The sequence below is a fragment of the Erithacus rubecula genome (genome assembly GCF_903797595.1).
Source record: "Erithacus rubecula genome assembly, contig: scaffold_737_arrow_ctg1, whole genome shotgun sequence".
NCBI lineage: Eukaryota > Metazoa > Chordata > Aves > Passeriformes > Muscicapidae > Erithacus > Erithacus rubecula.
Genome location: NW_027635603.1, coordinates 16790 through 38404, shown reverse-complemented (window position 1 = coordinate 38404; position 21615 = coordinate 16790). Strand labels below are relative to the sequence as shown.

Sequence of the window (21615 nt, the reverse complement as noted above, 5' to 3'; positions counted from 1 at the left end):
TGTCAAAAGGTCAACCAGAAAGTAATGCGTAAGGCAGAACCCGGAGGAAGAAAATTAGCCTTAAGGCCATTCCAAAGCATCCAAATAGATTTTACCGAAATGCCCCCAGTCCAAAAGTATAGACACTTATTAGTTATGGTAGACCATCTCACCCATTGGGTGGAAGCCTTCCCCACAGTAAAGGAAACATCAGAAGTGGTTGTAAAAATAATTCTGGAGCAAATTATCCCTAGGTATGGATTGGTTAACAATATTGACTCTGATAGAGGCCCACACTTTACCTCCCGAGTACTACACCAAATTATCGAAGCCCTGGGAATTAAATGGAGATTGCATACTCCGTGGCACCCCCAAAGCTCCGGAAGGGTGGAAAGAATGAATAAAACCCTAAAAAATGTGTTAACAAAATTAATTGAGGAAACACAAATGAATTGGCTCAAGTGTTTGCCCCTTGCCTTATTACGTATTAGAACAAGGCCGCGTGCTGACATAGGGGTCTCCCCCTATGAAATTATGTTTGGGCTCCCCTTCTTAATCACCCCCTTCAGTTCAGCAAACTATTTAGAGGGAGAAGCTGCAACCCGAGAGTATCTAAGAGTTATTGGAAAAACTATAGAGTCTCTTAAAAAGAAAGCCTATCTACCTCAAACCTCCCCGCTTGACTCAGATGCCCACCAGATTAGCCCGGGGGATTGGGTTCTTATTAAATCCTGGACTCACACTCCTTTATCTCCTAGATACGAAGGCCCCTTCCAAGTCTTACTCACTACACACACTGCCGTGAGAACGCAAGAGAGAGGTTGGACCCACATTTCCAGAATAAAAGGACCTATTCCACCTCCCACTGGCGAATCAAATCCCGTGATATCTCACTCAGGAACTCCTGAATGGACTGTGGCTAAGAGTCCTACTGGTCTCCGACTTGCTTTTAAAAGGAAGGCAAAAGACAGTTAAAACAGTTCAAACAGTTACTGCTGTTACTAAAAAGTTCAGAGGCAACTTTGTACGAGGTTAAATCCCCGCTGGTTTAGTTACTTGTTGTTGTAACCATAAAATAACATTGTAAAATGATGAGTTTTGTACCAGTTTAGCACAATTCATGTTGCAGGCTCATACATTCTTCTCCAAGTTTAAATAGCACCTAGTCTTCTACCACCAAATTAAGCCCCCAGTTACAATATAGGGCCAGTTCTCCTGCAGAGCATCCCCCAAAAGCTATTAATCAAATAGCCTGGGAGAGGGAAATGAAGAGACTCTGGGAAGCGGTTGCTTTACCCAAAGGGATCTCCACCCCCAGGAGGCAAGACCGGGTGAGACCCAGAGAGGTTCATACCAGACTCCTGGGAGAAATTTTGATGGCCCTGCTTGCAAGCAGTTTCGCGAGGAGCGAAGAAATGCAGTGCACTAAGTGCTACCACCCACTTTATGATGGAGAAACTTTGGGGTCTCTAATCAGAGTCCATACTAACATAAATCCCAGTTGTTTTAACAACTCCCAAATAACCACCTGTCGGGAGAGTGGAAAGACTTACTGGATCGCTAAAAACACTGCGACTTATCGCCAGCGCTTACTTGGGGAGTGCCCTGCAGGAGAAGCCTGGCTTTGTTTCGAACATACAGGAAACCAAAGAGAACCAATAGATTTAGTTAAGGAAAAACAATTGGTAGTAGCTACTAAAAAAGAAAATGAATTGGAAATGTCCTTGGGAAAAAATTTGTTCATAGATTTGGTCGAAAGAATTAGTAAAGAGCTAAATATAACAAATTGTTGGGTATGCGGGAACACACAAATGTCAGAAATTTGGCCTTGGGAAGGAATTAGCTTGAAGCCCTTAGAAATCTTAAAATGGAAACAAATGAAGCAAGCACCCCAAATGCAGGGACAAAGGCAAAAGAAAGAACAATGGAATTTAAAATACAAAATAATTGGAGAAGGATGTATAAAAAGAACAGGAAACCCATACAAAACATTTGTAGGAACCATGGCATGCAAAAGATACCTAACTACAAAGAATTCAATTATAAGGTGGATTCCTAGAGAACCAAACAAATATTGGTCTGTGAACAAAAAGGAAAAAGGATGTATTTATCACGAGGGGTACAATTTGTATGAATGTGCTGGAAAGCAAATAAATCCCTTCTGGGAGATAAAAGAATTATCCAAATATTGGGAATGCCCAACAGAAACAAATGAAACATTTTGGGAAGCACCTAAACATTTACTTTGGATATGCGGAAATACTGCGTATACCAATCTCCCTGGAGATTGGTTTGGGAGCTGCACGATAGGAATCATTAAGCCGGCCTTTTTCCTACTCCCCAGAGACTCAGGTGCTAAATTAGGAGTTCCTTTATATGATGACTTGAAGAAAAATGACCGAGAAAAAAGAAGTGTAATTGATATAAGTGGCACCCAAAAATGGAAAGGGGAAGTGTGGACACCTGAGCGGATTATTGAAGTTTATGGACCAGCTACCTGGGCACAGGATGGGTCCTGGGGATATCGCACCCCAATTTATATGCTAAACCGAATTATAAGACTCCAGGCAGTGCTGGAAGTAATATCAAACCAAACTGCCTTGGCCCTAGATTATGTCACCGACCAGCTGACCCAAACCAGAGCAGTAGTTTACCAAATCCGACTTGCAGTAGACTACCTGCTAGCGAATGAAGGTGGAATATGTGGAAAATTCAATACATCGGAATGCTGTCTGGAAATAGACGATAAAAGTGAAGTAATCCGTAACATCTCTAAAGAGATACGTAAAGTGGCCTATGTGGGCGCTCAAAAATGGACCCCCTTGGTAAGCTCAAGCTGGTGGGATGATTTTTGGTCATTTAAGACCAAGTGGTGGAAAAAGGCAGCCTTTCTGATTGTAAGTGCAGTTATAAGCTTTTTGTTTTTCCCATGCTTGTTCCCCTGTTTAATCAAAATTATAAATTCGACAATACAAGCTAGCATTTCAAATATGGCTAATCAAACCAAAGCTAAAATTATGATGATGGAAAGCCAAGAATCAGAACATGAGTCTGCAAAACAAATTTTTGATCAATACCAAAAACTAAGGAAATTCTATTCCCAAGAGACTCAAATTTCAGATTGATGCGGGCCAAGACCCGATCAAAAAGATAAAGGGGGGATTGTGGTAAATAATCTCAGTTGAGAAATGTTGGGAGTTGTTGGAAGAGTTAAGGGGATTGTTGTTGCCTTATCGTTTTATCCACTTGTTGGTTCGCTAGTTCTCTGGTCAGGTTGCTGTGTTGTTTTCCCCAGTTGAATGTACAGTCCCTATATACTTCAAATCCCAGTTTATTGTATTTCCCTATCCCAGTTCTCCATTTCCGCCCTTCCACTTCCCATTTCCGCCCTCTCCACTTCCCACTTCCGCCCTTTCCCCTTACCATTTCCGCCCTTTCCCTTACCTCATTTCCGGCCTGCTGCTGCCTGCCTATCAAGTTAGCACCACCCTATATGTAAATCTCTAGAAGTTTCCCAGTACCACCGTTACCGGAAGTGGTTGCAAAAGAAAAGACTCACAAAAGTAGTCAACCAACACTGAATCCAAGTACACGGATCACCTCAACTAGTGAGCGGAGTCATCTGCAATGTGCCCTTTGTAACTATTTAATCACCGCAATCTAAAGAGCAGTTGAGGAGATTGACACCCCCAGACCAATGAGCCACAAGTGAGTTCTGGACGTGCCTGTGAGGTTGGAACTCCCATTCCTGCCCTTGGACAGGACTGCGTGGGATCCTCCTTTCCGCGTTGGACGAGCAGCAGCAGCAGGCGTTGAGCCTCCCTACGACCCCCGTTAATAAAAAGAGCTACTATTTAATAAAGGCTTCGGCCCGCGCTTATTTATTTCACAAGGTGTCCCCTCGGTGGCCCATAGAACTGACCGCCTCTGCTGGTCTGGCAGGTCGATGCCGACTCTCTTGTAATACCAGCGCCGCCGTCTGAGCCAGGCCAGGTCGCCGCGGGCAGCCGCGCGGTGCAGCCTGCCCTGGGCCTTCTCCTTCAGCTCAGAGGCAGCGCTGCTGGTGGTGGCACAGGGCTGCCGAGACGGGCTACTGGATGGCGACTGCTGTCGCCTACAGCTGAAGAGCCCCGTGACTCTCTTCTGCAGGGCATGCCACGCCATGGCCCTGCTGGGGGCAATCCAGCAGAAGGAAGCACCCGGCGTGGTGCTGGCGGTCGGGTGGCGATGGCGGTGAGGGACAAGGAAGCGAAGGGGACAGGCACTAGGCACATGGTCGCCCCGCGCGGTGGCTGCGGCCAGGAGCCTCCCAGAGGGTGGCAAGGATACGCAGTGCTCCCAAAGCGGAACGAGCTGCTTCTCCCAGAGAGGGTTGGGCAGCTCTGAGCGCCGGGTCCGGGCAACGGGAGAACCGCGGGCAACAACAGAACCGCGGCACCAACAGAACCACGAGCAACGAGAGAATGGCGGCAGCACGCGACTGCGGCGCCGCAACGGCCAGCGGCACGCGGGGAACGACTGAGGGTGTCAATGTAGGGCACGGGCACGGCCGTGAGGGTGGCCTCGGCGGGCGCCCCCGTAAGGAAAATTAATCCACAAACACCAGAGGTTTATGCCACAAAGGAGACAGAGGAGTCCTTTTTGCTTTATTCGAATAAAAGGAGAGGCCGTGGAGCATTCCCCTGGGATCTCTCAAACTTTGGAGGACGCAGCCTCCCTTTTTATCCTATTTTCCCGGCCGCTTTTCCCTCTCTTTGTCCCCATTGGCTGAGGTACTTGAGAGGCACAGACTTCCCGGAACGCCTGACACCTGACATTCCCCTCCACTGTGTAACCCTTCCCTTCTAATTTTTAATTCTTGTAGAATTCATATTTCCCCCTGCCCCACCCCCCCCCACCCCCACTCCCCTCGTTGCTTCTTTCATCTTCTGTTACCCAATTTCATTTAGAAGAAAACCTACAGTTTGTTTGTAAAGGCAAATCTCTTTTTCCATTCATCAATCAGTGTAATCCTTCCCATTGTTTCTTTCTATTTCTTGGTAGGCTAACTTTGCCTACCAACAGATCTACAACTTGTTTGTAAAGACAAATGTAACATTCCTCTAACTCCCTCCTCTTTTATTTTTAGTAATTCTCTTTACAAACTTATCTATGATCGTCTTAATTTCTTGTTCTCGTCTCCTTTTCGGTTTTGCAATTATTTGCAATGATATCAGTTTCTGTCCTTTTGTTAGCCATCTCTGGGTCAGTAGGCATGGCTATAACCTGCATTCCCTTGATCACATGTTGAATAAGTTGTATTAAACAAGGGATTATGCACGGTAAAAAGATTAGAGTTGCTACAGCACATAAGAGGAAAAAAAGCAGTTGTTTAACTCACAGTCCACCAGGTAGCCACAAAAACATGTCCCATTCCCATCCTTTTCATGTTTGGACAGGTACATGAGCTAACTTTCTTATTTCTTTTGCTATTTGTTTCACCACCTTTCCATTGTCATCTATTTGCAAACAGCAGTTTGAGTCATTTAATTTGCCACACACGCCCCCTTCTTCTGCTAAGAAATAGTCTAATACTATCCGGTGTTGAAATATTGCATTTCTCATCTGAGTAGCCCGCTCAGCAAGAAGGTCAAGAGCTGTAGCTGTCTGGTTACTTACTATTTCAAAGACAGCTTGTAACCTAATTATCTGATTTAAATTCAAATTGGGTTCTCTGGGACCTGCTATTAATTCATTAGGATTCCAAGTGTCTGGTCCATAGTGTTGTATGATCCGTTCAGCTGGCCATTCATTATCACCCCACTTTTGGCTGCTCCCCCCAGCCAGGGGATACATCAATCGACCGCTTTTCCCTAATTAGATCATCATATACCTTGATTCCTAACTGGTTTTCCTGAACTTGTGGTAGCAAAAAGAACAGTGGTCTGATATACCCCACATAACATATTCCTGACCAGTTTGGGGGTAACCTGCGATAGGCATGTTGGCCACAAATCCAGTAATGCCCCTTTAAAGCACAGGTCCCCTTGGCAAAGGGACCTTCCCAATTTTCCTGATCCACTGGGGGGGTCAAAATACAGCTTGCTTCCTGGGCCTAGCGGTTCCCCAACAATAGTTGCTGTGGTAAAAAGTCTTAGCTGAAAACCATAAAACAACATTGCTAGAAGAGTTAAAAAGATTGTTGCTTACCTTATCGTTCTATCCACTCATTCGTTTGTTGGTTCTTTGATCAAGTTGTTATGTTCTTTTCCCCAGTTAAATGTGTAGTCCCTATGTAATTCAAACCCCGGTTTATTGTATTTCCCCTATCCCAGTTACTTCCTCCTTCCGCCCTTTCCCTTACCTCATTTCCGGCCTTACCATTTCCGCCCTTTCCCTTACCTCATTTCCGGCCTGCTGCTGCCTGCCTATCAAGTTAGCCACACCCTATATGGAAATCTCCAGAAGTTTCCCAGTACCACCATTACCGGAAGTTGTTGTTGAAGAAAAGATTCACAAAAATAGTCAACCAACACCGAACCCAAGTTCACAGATCATCTCAACTAACAAGCCAAGTCATCTGCAATATGTCCTTTGTAACTGTTTAATCACCGCAACCTAAAGGGCAGTTAAGAAGAATGACACCCCCAGACCAATGAGCTACTATTGAGAGCTCAGATGTGCCTGCGAGGCTGAGATTCCCATCCCTATGTTCGTTGGGATCAGTAGGACCTCCTCCTGGTGTTGCCTGGCAGGAGGTGTAGGGCCTACTCCCTGTGACCCCCCCCATTAATAAGGGGCTGTTTAATAAAGGCCTTGGCCCTTCTACATTGACTACAACTTGGGGGCTCGTCTGGGATAGGCCACGCCCAGAAGAGGACGTCAGAGGGGGAGGCGCCACCCCGAAGAGGCCTCTGGGACAGCTGGCCACCCCGGAGCTGCGCGGGACCAGGACAACGCCTGGAGCGCCGGTAAGTAGACCGGTGGCGGGCACGGGAGGCGAGCGAGTGTGGTGTGGATGAGACGGGGGCTGGCAGCTCAGACCCCCGAAGCGAGTGTGGACCCCTGAGTACCGCGGTTCCGGACTCCCGCAAGGGAGCCGGCCGGGAAAAGGGGGAAGTGAGTGAGGCCTACCAAGGCCTAGAGCGTGAAAGAGGCGCCTCCTTGGGGCCTAGGCCCAAGCTTGGGGAAGAAGGAGAACCTTCGCTAGGACCCAGCTTTCTGTCGGTTGGGGAAGGAGGGGAACCTTCGCTAGGACCCAGCTTTCTCTTGCTTGGGGAAGAAGGAGAACCTTCGCTAGGACCCAGCTTTCTCTTGTTTGGGGAAGAAGGAGAACCTTCGCTAGGACCCAGGTTTCTGTTGGTTGGGAAAGAGGAGAGAACCTCGCTAGGACCCACCACTGTGTTTATTTTCAAAGAAGGGGGGGTGCAGGAAGGGGCAGCCGGCGCCCCGCTGGGACCGAGCCCCCCAGGGACGAGGGTTTAGGAAGGGGTATCCAGGCCCCGCTGGGACCTTACCTGACTCCCACCGGTGGAACTGAGAAGAGTAGAGGGAGGGGGCGACCGGGGCCCCGTTAGAGACCGGCTCTATCTCAGTTTAACTGTGGGCCAGGAAGGAGCATAGGGAGGGGGATATAGGTAAACCCCAGTAGTGACCAGCTCTTTCCTTTGCCCTGTTTTAGTTGCCCATCATTAAATTTGCTTTGAAGTAGGGGCACCGTATATTTTTTTTAAAGAAAGAAATTATACGATAAGTTAGAAAGGGCCAGATTTTTTGTTGAGTGTGTCTTTAGTTGCCTGTCAGTTGTTTCCTTTCGAGTAGAGGCACAGTGAGTTTCTGTTAGGCCCATTTGAAAAATCACTATGGGGTCTTGTATGAGTCAAAAGAGTAGAGCGAAAGAGAACAAAAATGTAAAGAACATCCCTCCTGATAGCCCTTTGGCGATAATGTTAAATAAGTGGGATACTTGTGAAGCTACTAAAAAGTTAGATAAAATAAAAATGATCCATTATTGTGTTTGAAGTATGGCCAAAGTTAGATTTACCAGGAGCATGGCCATGGTTCGGTACCCAAGATCCATGGATGTGTACAATGCTGAATCAATATTTAAAGACTTGGGGAGGATCAAATGTGGAACAACTTGAATACGCAGCTTGTTGGAGAGGGAGTAGAGCAAAAGAAGAACCAATAAAGATATGTAAAGTAGTAGAGAAAAAGGGACAAAGGAACGAGGAAGAGAAAAATAAAAGTAAATGGGACCCCCTTGATTATCTTCCCCCTTTTCCCCCGCCTGTCAATACCCCCGATTACCCACTTCCTCCTCCTCCTCCTCCGACCGTCACTCCCCTTCAACCTCCTCTTCCTCCTCTTCCGTCCATTACTTCCTTCGAACCCCCTGCTGTTTCTCTACCCACCAATGCTTCCAATAACCTTCCTTCTGCTCCATCTGTCAATTCTCCTCCTACCTCCTCTCCACCCACCAACACCCCCACTTACTTTCCTTCTTCTGTTCCACTTGTCAATTCTCCTCCTCCTCAAGCATCTAGCATAACTCCCCTGTCACCACCTTCCCTTAGTACCCCTATTCCAAATCAGCCTTTTTTACCTATGTGCCCACTTCCCAACCTGCCTTCACCCCTAGTATCTCCACAAACCCCAATTCCTCCTGCCTTGGTTCAGGCCCCTCCACCAATAGGTGTCCCTTCACCTCCTTCCAATTGGGAACTGAGTCTATCACCATCCAACAGTAGCTCTTCCTCCAGTAATCAACAGAACCCTGTACTGGCACAAGCAGAGGGACCATATTATAATACGAGGTCAAGGGCAGCAAAAGCAGAAAGGATGTTTCCACTCAGGGAAGTGCCTATGGGAGGAATAGAGGGCAGACTTGGGTTTGTAGACGCACCGTTGACGGCCTCAGAAGTGAGAGGATTTAAAAAAGAAATTGGGAATTTAGTGGAAGATCCCATAGGCATTGCAGAACAGGTAGATCAGTTCTTAGGACCTAGCATTTATACTTGGAGAGAAATGAATTCAGTTATAAATATACTATTCAACCCAGAGGAAGTTAGGATGATTAGAGAAGCCGGCCTACGCATATGGGAGAGGGAAAACCGGCAAGGACCACCGGGTGACTATAAACTACCTCTCACAGACCCAGGATGGAATCCAAACCAAGAAGAGGGGAGGCGGAATATGATTGACTATCGAGCTTTAATAGTTAGGGGAATAAAAGAGTCTGTTCCTCGCCAAAGTAACACCAAATTGGCCTTTGGAGCAGTACAAGAGAAAGATGAGACCCCATCCACGTGGTTAAATCGGTTAAGGAAGAACTTTCAGCTGTACTCTAGTATAGATCCTGATAGTCCGGATGGCCAAGCAGTATTAAGAGTACATTTTGTCACCAAATCTTGGCCTGACATCTGAAGGAAATTAGAAAAGATGGAAGACTGGCAGGAAAAAGGGATAAATGAACTACTTAAAGAGGCTCTAATCATCTGAGAAGGGAAGAGGAGAAAGCGAAATTGAACGCCCGAGTGATGGTAGCGATAGCTAGAGAATGTATAAATGCAACTGGAAATAAGCTAGAGAAGCCATGTGGATCTAGAGAAGGAGAACCTAAGATTGCGCCAGGCGCAGGAGGTTCTAATGCCAACCCTTGGCAGAAGGTCGGAAAATTTCAGGGCAGATGTTATTACTGTGGTGAAGTGGGTCATCTCAAAAGGTACTGTAAAAAGATTGCCATCAATGAAGCAATTGAAAAAGAACAGGAAAATTTAGAAAAGATTCTGAGAGGGGAAGATTAGGGGTGTCAGGGGCTCTTCCCTTTAGGGGACCCAATGAAACATCTAGATGAGCCCTTGATAAACCTCAATGTTGGTCCCCAGAATTTAAGTTTTGAGTTCTTAGTTGACACGGGAGCTGATCGGTCCAGTTTGAAAGATCTTCCAGTAGGAGTCCATATTAGTAATCGAACGTGCGAAGTAATAGGAGCTGAAGGGACACCCTTCAAAGCACCAATAATTGAAGGAGTAGAGTTAAAAGGAAACTTTAAACAGTGTGTGGCAGAGATGATTTATTTACCACATTTAGAAAAGAATTTGTTAGGGAGAGATTTACAAGTTAAGTTAGGAATAGCAGTTATTCCAGAAAATGGGAGGATGGTTGTGCGTATTATGAAATTGACCGAAAAAGATATAAGTGAAATCAATCCCCAAGTATGGGCAGAAGAAGGGAAAACTGGCTTTTTAGACATCACGCCAATAAAAGTGCAAATGCAAGAAGGAACTACCCCAGTCAAGGTAAAACAGTACCCAATATCAGAAAAGGGTAGAGAAGGACTAGCCCCAATTATAGACCACCTTCTGGCGGAAGGTGTGTTAGAACCATGCATGTCCCCCCATAACACCCCAATTTTAGCAGTCAAAAAGGCAGAGGGAAAATATAGATTAGTCCAGGATTTGAGAGAAATTAATAAAAAAATCATCGCTAGACATCCTGTGGTGTCTAACCCTTACACTCTGTTGAGTAAAATTCCCAGGGAACATGCATGGTTCACCACCATAGATTTAAAAGATGCCTTTTGGGCGTGTCCGCTAGCAGAAGAATGCCGTGACTGGTTTGCATTCGAGTGGGAGTACCCAGGAGGGAAGAGAAAACAACAATTAAGGTGGACCTGTCTACCTCAAGGATTTCCTGAGTCCCCCAATCTTTTCGGACAGGCTCTAGAAGAACTATTAGACCAGTTCACCCCTGAAAATGAGACACGAATCCTCCAATATGTAGATGATTTGTTAATATCTGGAAAAGAACAACAGCTAGTTAGAACAACTAGTATAAAACTCCTTAACTTTCTGGGAGAAAAGGGTCTAAAAGTATCCCGGAACAAATTGCAGTTCGTTGAACCAGAAGTGACATACCTTGGTCATATAATTGGAAATGGATACAAAAAGTTAAGCCCCGAGAGAATTTCGGGCATACTAGCCATTTCGACCCCAAAAACTAAACATGACATTCGAAAACTTTTAGGCTTGTTTGGATACTGTAAATTATGGTTAGACAAATATACTCAAAGTGTAAAATTTCTTTATGAAAAATTAGTAAACCCTGAACCCATAAATTGGACTGCACAAGACGAAAAACAATTAGAAGAATTAAAAGAGAAATTATCTTCGGCCCCAGTCTTAAGTTTACCAGATCTCACAAAGGAGTTTGAGCTATTCACGAACACTGAAGGGGGAGTAGCTTACGGTGTACTAACTCAGGAATGGGGGGGTTGTCGAAAGCCAGTAGCTTACCTCTCTAAATTATTAGATCCAGTAGCAAAAGGATGGCCACTATGTCTCCAAGCAATTGCGGCTGCAGTAATTTTGATAGAGGACGCACAAAAACTGACATTGCAGGGAAAACTTAAAGTATATACTCCACATGATATTAAGACTATCCTCAGTCAAGGGGCCCAGCAATGGCTAACAGAAGCCAGAATACTAAAATATGAAATTATATTAATGAATGCAAGTAATTTAGAATTGGCCACCTCTAAAAGTATTAATCTGGCTCAATTTCTCTCAGGGGAACCCTTGCCAGAGCTAGAGCACAATTGCCTGGAGCTTATAAATTTCCAAACCAAAGTAAGGGAAGATCTACAAAGTACACCATTGCCATATGGAGAAGTATTGTTCACCGATGGTTCATCTAGAGTAGTAGATGGAAAAAGGGTATCTGGGTATGCAGTAGTAAAAAGAGCAGAAGGAAAAGAGCTAGAAGTGATAGAAAAGGGGAAGCTACCATCCAATTGGTCTGCACAATGTTGTGAGATCTATGCGTTAAAAAGAGGTCTAGACTCATTAGAAGGAAAACCAGGAACCATTTACACTGATTCAAAATATGCATTTGGAATAGTCCACACATTTGGAAAAATCTGGGCAGAACGCGGGTATTTAAACTCAAAGGGGAAAGATTTGGTACATAAAACCTTAATAAAATCCATATTAGAATCCTTGCTCAAACCAACAGAAATTGCAGTTGTGCACATAAGAGGGCACCAAAAGGGAAATACCTTAGAAGAAAGAGGAAATCGGTATGCTGACAAAATAGCCAAAGAAGTCTCATTAAGTTCCGAAGGGCCTATAGAAGTCTTTAAATTAAATGAGACACCAGAGAAATCAGAAATTACAAAGCCCATTTTTAGTGAAGAAGAGTTAAAGATAATAAAAAAGTTAGAAATACATCAAGGAAATCAAGGAGAGTGGGTAATGAAAGATGGGTGCAAATTTTTAAACAAAAGTCTAGCCAGAAAGGTATTGGCAGAAATCCATTAACTGACCCACTGGGGTGTTCAAGGATTATGTGACCACTTCCTCAGAGAAAATTTTTGTATTGGGATATATAATCTGGCTAAATCAATAACTAAAGGGTGTTTAATCTGCCAAAAAGCTAATCAAAAAGTTATGCGAAAAATTGAATATGGGGGAAGGGAATTAGCATTAAGACCATTCCAAAGTGTTCAAATTGACTTCACAGAAATGCACCCAGTTCAAAAATATAAACATTTATTAGTTATTGTGGACCATCTTACCCATTGGGTGGAGGCCTTCCCCACTATTAAAGAAACCTCAGAAGTGGTCATAAAAATAATCCTTGAACAAATTATTCCTAGATATGGATTAATTAACCACATCGATTCTGATAGAGGCCCACATTTTACGTCACATACATTACATCGAGTCATCGAAGCACTGGGAATGAAATGGAGGTTGCATACTCCATGGCATCCCCAAAGTTCCGGCCGAGTAGAAAGAATGAACAAAACCTTGAAAAATGTATTAACAAAATTAATTGAAGAGACCCAAATGAATTGGCTCAAATGCCTACCTCTTGCCCTATTATGCATTAGGACCAGACCGTGTGCAGACATAGGAGTTTCACCCTATGAAATGATGTTTGGGCTTCCCTTTTTAATCACCCCTTTTAGCTCTGCAAACTATCTAGAAGGAGAAGCTGCCACCCAAGAGTATTTAAAAATCATTGGAAGAACAATAGAGCAACTAAAGAAAAAAGGATACCTGCCCCAAACCTCTCCCTTAGATTCAAATGCTCATCAGATCAACCCTGGGGACTGGGTTCTTGTTAAATCCTTAAGTCACACATCTCTATCTCCTAGGTATGAAGGCCCCTTCCTAGTCCTCCTAACTACACACACTGCTGTAAGAACAAAAGAAAAAGGTTGGACTCACATATCGCAAGTTAAAGGACCAATTCCACCTCCCCCTAGTGAATCGGACTCCACAGTATTTCAGCCAAAGGCACCTGAATGGACCATTACAAAAGGAGCTACAGACCTCCAACTTAACTTTAAGCGAAAAGAAAAAGACAGCTGAAAAGACTTAGACAGTTCCAATTTGAAAGCAAAGTGTTACTGTACGCAGTTTATGTTAACTCTAGTTGTTGTTATAATGTTGTTGTTGCATACTTGCAGTAGTCTTTCAAGTTCCCAGTAGTTCACTAAAGTTCTTGTTGTTACAAAATTGTTGTCCGATTCTAAGTATCATTCAATTCTCAAATTAGAAGTTTGCCAAACCATAAAGACCAATTCCCCTACAGAACACTTTCTAAAAACACCTAAATTAGTATACAAAGGGGATGAGAGAACTCTGGTAAAGTAAAATCTTACCTAAGGGGACCCCCACCTCCAAGAGGCAAGCCCAGGTGAGACTGAAAGCAGTTCATACCGGACTCTTGAGAGGAATGTTGCTAGCCTTGCTAGCAAATAACCTGATAAGCAGCGAAGAGGTTAAATGCAGCAAGTGTTACCATCCGATATATGATGGGGAGACCCAAGAGTCCCTAATAAGAATTCACACCAACGTGAATCCCAGCTGTTTCAATCATTCCCAGATCTCCACTTGTCAAGAAAGTGGAAAAACGTATTGGATTGCTAAGAATACTGCCACTTTTCGGCAGCGGTTGCTCAGAGAATGTCCTATAGGGGAAGCCTGGTTTTGCTTTGAACATGAGAATAATCAAGGAGAATTAATAGATTTGATCAAAGAAAAACAATTAGTAATAAATACCAAAAAGGAAAATGAATTGGAAATACCTTTAGGGAAAAATTCATTCATAGATTTAGTTGAAAGAATTAGTAAAGAATTAAATATAACCAATTGCTGGGTATGCGGTAATACACAAATGTCTGAGATTTGGCCATGGGAAGGGATCAGTTTAAGCCCATTGGAAATTCTAAAATGGAAGCAAACTAACCAAACATCTCAATTACCTAAGCAAAAACGAAAGAAAGAACAATGGAATTTAAAATATAAACCTATTGGAGAAGAATGTATTAAAAGAGTTGGAAACCCATATAGAACATTTGTAGGAACTATGCCCTGCAAAAGGTACCTAACTATAAAAAAGTCAATTATAAGGTGGATACCTAAGGAGCCAAACAAATATTGGACAATACACCAAAAGGAAAAAGGATGTGTTTATCACGAAGGATATGATTTACATGAATGTGCTGGAAAGAAAATAAATCCCTTTTGGGGATTAGAGGAATTATCCAAATATTGGTCATGTCCCACCGAAACCAACCAAACCTTTTGGACAGCACCTGAGTATCTATTCTGGATATGCAGAGACACTGCATATACCAATCTTCCAGGAGATTGGGCCGGGAGCTGTACAATTGGGATTATAAAACCTGCATTCTTCCTACTTCCCAAAAATTCGGGGTCTAAATTAGGAATTCCCTTGTGCGATGATTTGAAAAAGGCTAACCGAAAGAAAAGGAGTATGATTAATTTAGGAAGTACTCAAAAATGGAAGGGACAAGTGTGGACACCTGAAGGCATCATGGAAGTATATGGGCCAGCTACGTGGGCACAGGATGGGTCGTGGGGATACCGTACTCCCATTTATATGCTAAACCGAATCATCAGACTCCAAGCAGTATTAGAAATAATATCTAATCGAACAGCCCTCGCATTAGACCACGTTACTGAACAGTTAACTCAGACCCGAGCAGTAGTCTATCAAATTCGGCTTGCAGTGGATTATTTATTGGCTGATGAAGGAGGTATTTGTGAAAAAATTTAATACATCCGAATGCTGCCTGGAAATTGATGATAAAAGCGAAGTAATATGAAACATATCTAAAGAAATCCGAAAAATAGCATATGTAGGAAACTAACAATGGACCCCTCTAATGGACACTAGCTGGTGGGATGACTTCTGGTCCCTAAAAACTAAATGGTGAAAAAAAGTAGCCTTTTTAGTTGCAAGTGCAGTCATAAGCTTTTTATTTTTACCATGCCTACTCCCATGCCTAATTAGGCTTGTAAATACCACTATACAAACCAGCATAAAGAATATGACTGATCAAACGAGAACTAAAATTTTGATGATCGGAACCCAAAACCCAGAACATGATTCAGCTAAAGAAATCTTAAACCAATTTCTAGAACTACAAAAATTATACCCCCAAGAAACCGAAAATTGTGATTTGATGCGGGTCAAAGACCCGATCAAAGAGAAAGAGGGGGGATTGTGGTAAAAAGTCTTAGAGGAAAACCGTAAAACAACATTGCTAGAAGAGTTAAAAAGATTGTTGCTCAAGTTGTTATGTTCTTTTCCCCAGTTAAATGTGTAGTCCCTATGTAATTCAAACCCCGGTTTATTATATTTCCCCTATCCCAGTTACTTCCTCCTTCCGCCCTTTCCCTTACCTCATTTCCGGCCTTACCATTTCCGCCCTTTCCCTTACCTCATTTCCGGCCTGCTGCTGCCTGCCTATCAAGTTAGCCACACCCTATATGGAAATCTCCAGAAGTTTCCCAGTACCACCATTACCGGAAGTTGTTGTTGAAGAAAAGATTCACAAAAATAGTCAACCAACACCGAACCCAAGTTCACAGATCATCTCAACTAACAAGCCAAGTCACCTGCAATATGTCCTTTGTAACTGTTTAATCACCGCAACCTAAAGGGCAGTTAAGAAGAATGACACCTCCAGACCAATGAGCCACTATTGAGATCTCAGATGTGTCCGTGAGGCTGAGACTCCTGTCCCTATGTTTGTTGGGATTGGCAGGACCTCCTCCCGGCGTTGCCTGTCAGCAGCAGCAGGCGTAGGGCCTACTCCCCGTGACCCCCCCCACTAATGAAGAGCTGTTTAATAAAGGCCTTGGCCCTGCTACATTCACGACAAGAAGGAGAGAGACCTAAGGAAGTAGTGGATATATTGGGCTTTAATCTACCTCTGTCACTTCTGCCTCTGCTCCCACCCACCATGCTGAGGTACAGATGCCTCTCTTCAGGGTTTCCCCACTTCACGGTCAGGGCTGTGGGATTCCCCTCTCTGCTTTACATTCCAGGTCTTCCTAGTTTAAGAACACTCCCCAAGCAGCCCAGTGTGATTCCAAACTCCAGAGCAGGTCTGACGGTGCAGTTCACCTGGGAGCCTTTCTGAAATGGTGCTCACTGGGATGTAACTGCTGCTGCCCCTCCTGGCCCCACCACACTGAGGCAAAGCTGCCATTCCTCAGGGATCCACCCCTTCCCACTCCGTGGGAGCAGGCACCTCTCTCAGCGCTGCATTTGTCGTCTCTGCCACTTGAGAAAACTCCCCATGCTCCCCTGGCAGCGTGCTGTGCTCCAGAGCAGGTCCACTGGAGCAGTTTTCCTCTGACACTTGCAAGACTCCTTCCTTCTTTAGGAATAAAAGCATGTCAGTTCATGCTTTCATGCAGTAGCAAATAAAGTGAATACAAAGAGCATCATCACAGGTCCCCAGAAGGCTTGGAGCAGCAGTGTCAGTGCTTAGATCCAGGCTCTAGGAAATCTGTGGAGGGATGGGAGAGGCTGCTGTAGAGGAATAGGAAGTAACACAGCTTGTGTTCATTTGCTGGTAGAAGTAGAGCACTGAAGGTCCTGGAGATGATTGCAGTTCTTTGGGCAGAGGGTATGGGCCGGTATCTGCAGCACATGAATCCTTGGGCAGCAGCTGACTCCTCTGTATAAAAGCTCAACTGACAACTGTGGACTCTTTCTGTTTCTTTACAGTTGCAGGAGATGGAAGAAAAAGATCCAAGTTCTGAGAGTTGCTTTCAGAACTCGATGGCTGCCGTGGAGGAGGAGGATAAAGAAGAACTGGCTTCCCTGGAACTGCAGGATCAGCTGTCAGCACACCTTGACTACCAGACTGCTGTGAAACAACAGGAAGAACACTTGCTACGGTGAGGGAACAACAAGTGGGTTGGGGTGTCTGTTGCTTGCAGGATTTGGGAGGAAACAACAGGACATATACTCTGATTTTGAGAGGCACTCTTGCTTTTGATTTTATTTGTTCACATAGTTCATCTGAAATTGGTGCTCTCCTTGGAGAATTTTCTTTAATAAGACCGATGTGTTTCTTTAAGGCTTGAAATTCAGAATGCCAGTTTGGAAGCCACTGCCCACCAAGAGAACAACAGGATTGAAGCCCTGCACAGAGACCTGCAAGCCTCTGCCTCAGTAAGCTGCTCATAAATGTCACTTTTCATGACTCCTGAGCCTAATTACCAATTCCTGTGGGTACATTTTATGGTGAGGTTTTCCAGAAGAGGTTTTCCAGAAGAGCCAAGGGGAGTTTGGTTCCTGCATTCTTTGGAATAGAGGCTTCTCAGAAAGCAGCTGAGAACCTTGCTTTCACAGCAAGTGGCCTTTGAGTGGCATTTCTAGTTTTGAATAGAAGCAGTGAAGTTTTCCCTGCTTCCCCCTGGCAGCATGGGCGGCTTAGCTGGAAGAGAGAGAGGTCATTGGTTTTTTGGTTACCTCTTGGTAGCCAGCAGCATTTCTTGGTTTGAATTCACTCTGGAGACAGGCATAATTCTGCAATGGAAGAAGTAAAAGCACCCATAATATGCTCAGCGAAAACCTCATGCCTGTGGAACACCATTGCCCTAGAACACAGTGCCACAGCTGCAGCAGAAGGTCGCCAATGCAGTTCTAGAGCAATCCACATCCAAAGCTTCACTGGCAGTTACTAGGAGCCACAAGGCTGACCTTGAGAAAGGCAACCTGTAGTTGCATAAGGAATCAGCTAGGGTTTGAGCAGAGTTGGGGAAAGCCTGTGCCTTTAGAATGAAGCTGTGGGTGCCTATTTCATCCAATACACCTTGAAAAAGAACAACACAGTATCCCAGGAAGCAGGAGAGAGACGTAAGGAAGTAATGATTATACTGGGCTTTAATCTGCCTCTGTCACTTCTGCCCCTGCTCCCCCCCCCATAGTTCCTCAGTTCATAGCTGAGGTACAGATGCCTCTCCTCAGGGTTTCCCCACTTCACGGTCAGGGCCGTGGGATTCCTCTCTGTGTGGGGGTCTCTTTGTCGCTGTGGACGGTTTTCTCCGGGACAAACTCAAGGGCTCTGCCAAGGCTGTTCTCTTACAGTTGCAGTTTATTGTGAGGGCGTGGGCATAGAAAATCTTGCTAAGAGCCGCTGCCAGCAGCTCGGAGCAAGATGGGGGGAGGAAGAAAGAGAGAGAGTGGGGACTAGAGAGGAGGGAGAGGAGAGTAAGGGAGGAGGAAGGCGAGAGAGCGATTTCCCGTTTACAATACAATAAAACTTGTTCTATAATGAATATTCTAATTTCTGCTAACCAATCTAATACAAGATACAAATTTTATAACATTTACATACAGCCTATAAGAATCTTCGTATTACCATAGTGTGTTATACTTTAAATTCTAACAAGATCTTTTCTTCACCTTTGGACCCGCTTCCAGCAGGAATCATTGTTTCATCAAGAGGGGATTACTTCCAGCTAGCCATTCCATTGTCCTCTAGTTATTTAGTAACTGAGGCTTGATGTCTCGAAAGTGGCTTTCATTTCAACCCCGTTCTCAGAACTTACGTATTCATATTTGTAAGGTTTCACCATTTCATCCTCTCCAGCATCTCTGCTCTACATTCCAGGTCTTCCTGGTTTAAGAACACTCCCCAAGCAGCCCAGTGTGATTCCAAACTCCAGAGCAGGTCTGATGGTGCAGTTCACCTGGGAGCCTTTCTGAAATGGTGCTCACTGGGATGTAACTGCTGCTGCCCCTCCTGGCCCCACCACACTGAGGCAAAGCTGCCATTCCTCAGGGATCCACCGCTTCCCACTCAGTGGGAGCAGGCACCTCTCTCAGCGCTGCATTTGTCGTCTCTGCCACTTGAGAAAACTCCCCATGCTCCCCTGGCAGCGTGCTGTGCTCCAGAGCAGGTCCACTGGAGCAGTTTTCCTCTGACACTTGCAAGACTCCTTCCTTCTTTAGGAATAAAAGCATGTCAGTTCATGCTTTCATGCAGTAGCAAATAAAGTGAATACAAAGAGCATCATCACAGGTCCCCAGAAGGCTTGGAGCAGCAGTGTCAGTGCTTAGATCCAGGCTCTAGGAAATCTGTGGAGGGATGGGAGAGGCTGCTGTAGAAGTGTGGAGACCCAGAAAAGCATTCCCAGTTAAGGAAAATGAGATGCCTCTCTGAGCTGCCTTCTCTTGATAGCAGATCTTGTTTCATCTGGCCAAAGCAAGCCCTGTTCTGTTTTCTAGGCAGCCCTGTGCCCTCGCTCTGTCCATCACTCAGCCTTTCAGTCACTCCCACCTAGTTTCTCTGTTCTGTAGTAATTGGTCCCTAAACTTTTCCTCACACTGTTCATCCAAAAACTGAAACCCTCACACAAGCCCCATTGCCTTTGATCCCTGAACTCTGGACAGTGCAGGTGTGTAGCTGAAATAAAACCCTTGCAAAGGCCTTTCCTGCTCCTTTACTTGCTATTACCCCAAGAAACAACGAGACACAACATAGAAGAATAGGAAGTAACAAAGCTTGTGTTCATTTTGCCAGTAGAAGCAAAGCTCTGAAGATACTTGAGACGTTTACAGTTCCTTGGTCAGAGGGAACGGGCAGATATCTGCAGCACGTGAATCCTCTGTATAAAAGCTCACCTGACAACTGTGGATTCTTTCTGTTTCTTTACAGTTGCAGGAGGTGGAAGAAAAAGATCTAAAGTCTGAGTGTGATATTAAGAACTTGATGGCTGCCATGGAGGAGAAGGAAAGACAAACAACAGCTTCTGCCATGAAACTGCGGGATGAGGTGTTGAAAAAACTGGAGACTGTGAAACAACAGGAAGAACAAATAGAACTGTAAGAGAACAACACAGTGGGACCAAGTGTCTGTTGCCTACACGAGTTGGTTAGAAACCACAATAGATAGCTAGGTAGCCTTTTATCACAGCACACCATTATGGTTTTGAATGGTGCATTTGATTTTGTATGTTTTACTCTGGTTTCTTTGGAATTGGTGCTCTGGTAGATTTTTATAATAAAGCCTTTATTTCTTGTTAAGCCTTGAATTTGAAAAGACCTGTTTGGAAGCAGCTGTCCAACAACAAAGCAAGAGGTTTGAAGCCCTGCAGAGAGACGTGCAAGCCATTATCTCAGTAAGCTGCTCATAAATTTCTCTTTTCATGACTCCTGAGCCTAGTTACCTATTTCTATAGGGAAATGTTATGGTGTATTTTTCCCAGAGAGCCAAGGGAAGATCAGTTCCTTCTCTATTCTGCTGAATAGAGGCTGCTCAGAAAGCAGCTGAGGATCTACCTGGCTTTCATAGCAAGTGACCTTAGAGTGTTCTCCACGCCCTGTCCTACAGAGATAGTGGCCTTTCATTGGTAGCTTTCAATAGTAGTACTGGTCTGGGGATCATCCTGGATGAAAAGAATGACATGTAGTAGTAGCTCAGGGTTCTGCCTTGGTTGCTGATGGTAGTCAGGAGGCACAGCTGCCTCTCTGAGCCAAGCTGGGCCCTCCAACTTGGCTACACACAATTGACAGGTGGGGAGAGTTCTCTTTTTCTTTGTGCTGGTTGAAGGTGCATTGTCTCTTTCAGGCACATGCTGCCTCCCAGGACAGACTAAAATGCATCGGAGCAAATCCTCATGCTTCCCTCAGAAACCAGCTCAAAGATAGAATTGAAGATCTTGAGCGCGAGTTGGATAAGATAAAAAACACCCAACAAGACAGTACTTTTCCAAAAGAATGTGCACAGGCAGAAGTGGAAAAGTACAAGGAGCTGTACCTGGAGGAAGTGAAAACTCGACGATGCCTAGCAAAGGAAGTGGAAAGGCAAGTCCATATTTTTCAGAGTGGTAATAAAAGTGACTCCTGTTTCCTCATGCATCTTCCTTCCAAATCACTCTTCTCCACCTGCTCAGCGTCATGTGTGGAAGCATGAGATGCCATAATTGTGGTGCAAGACCCTTCCCCTTCATCAGCCTTCTCTTCATTTGTCTGTAGTATTTCAGCAGGAACACCACAGTAGCAACATTTTTGCATTAACAGCATACTTTCAGGTTGATATTGTTTTAACTGCTAGCTTTTTTTTAGCACTCTTTGTAATTTCTTCATTCTGCATACCATACCAAAGATTAACTTCATGGCCATTACTCTTTGAGTATGAATAGGAAAGAAAGATTAGTTCTGCCATCATTGCTGCCATCAATAATGTCTGAATAGGCCCCTCAAAAAAGAGCATTGGATTCTGCAAAGGAAAACTAGAAATTATCTTTATTGGCTTCTGTTTAAGCAGTGGCTCTGAGCTTTGAGCTTCCCTTGGGAAGGGGGGCCAGCCCAGAG

The 21615-nt window shown here is 44.5% G+C and overlaps 1 protein-coding gene across 1 annotated transcript; it reads left to right on the top strand.

The window, feature by feature from the left end:
- Positions 1 to 4141: 4141 nt before the first annotated feature.
- Positions 4142 to 21215, top strand: LOC306816616 (uncharacterized protein; the record flags this gene model as incomplete). The annotated part of the gene is made up of 7 exons (XM_079333029.1): positions 4142 to 4212; positions 4346 to 4511; positions 17017 to 17189; positions 17373 to 17466; positions 19958 to 20124; positions 20327 to 20420; positions 20870 to 21215. 7 exons carry the CDS (start codon positions 4142 to 4144, stop codon positions 21212 to 21214), a joined length of 1110 nt encoding a protein of 369 aa, XP_079189155.1. The 3' UTR covers position 21215.
- Between the last annotated feature and the right edge of the window lie 400 nt (positions 21216 to 21615).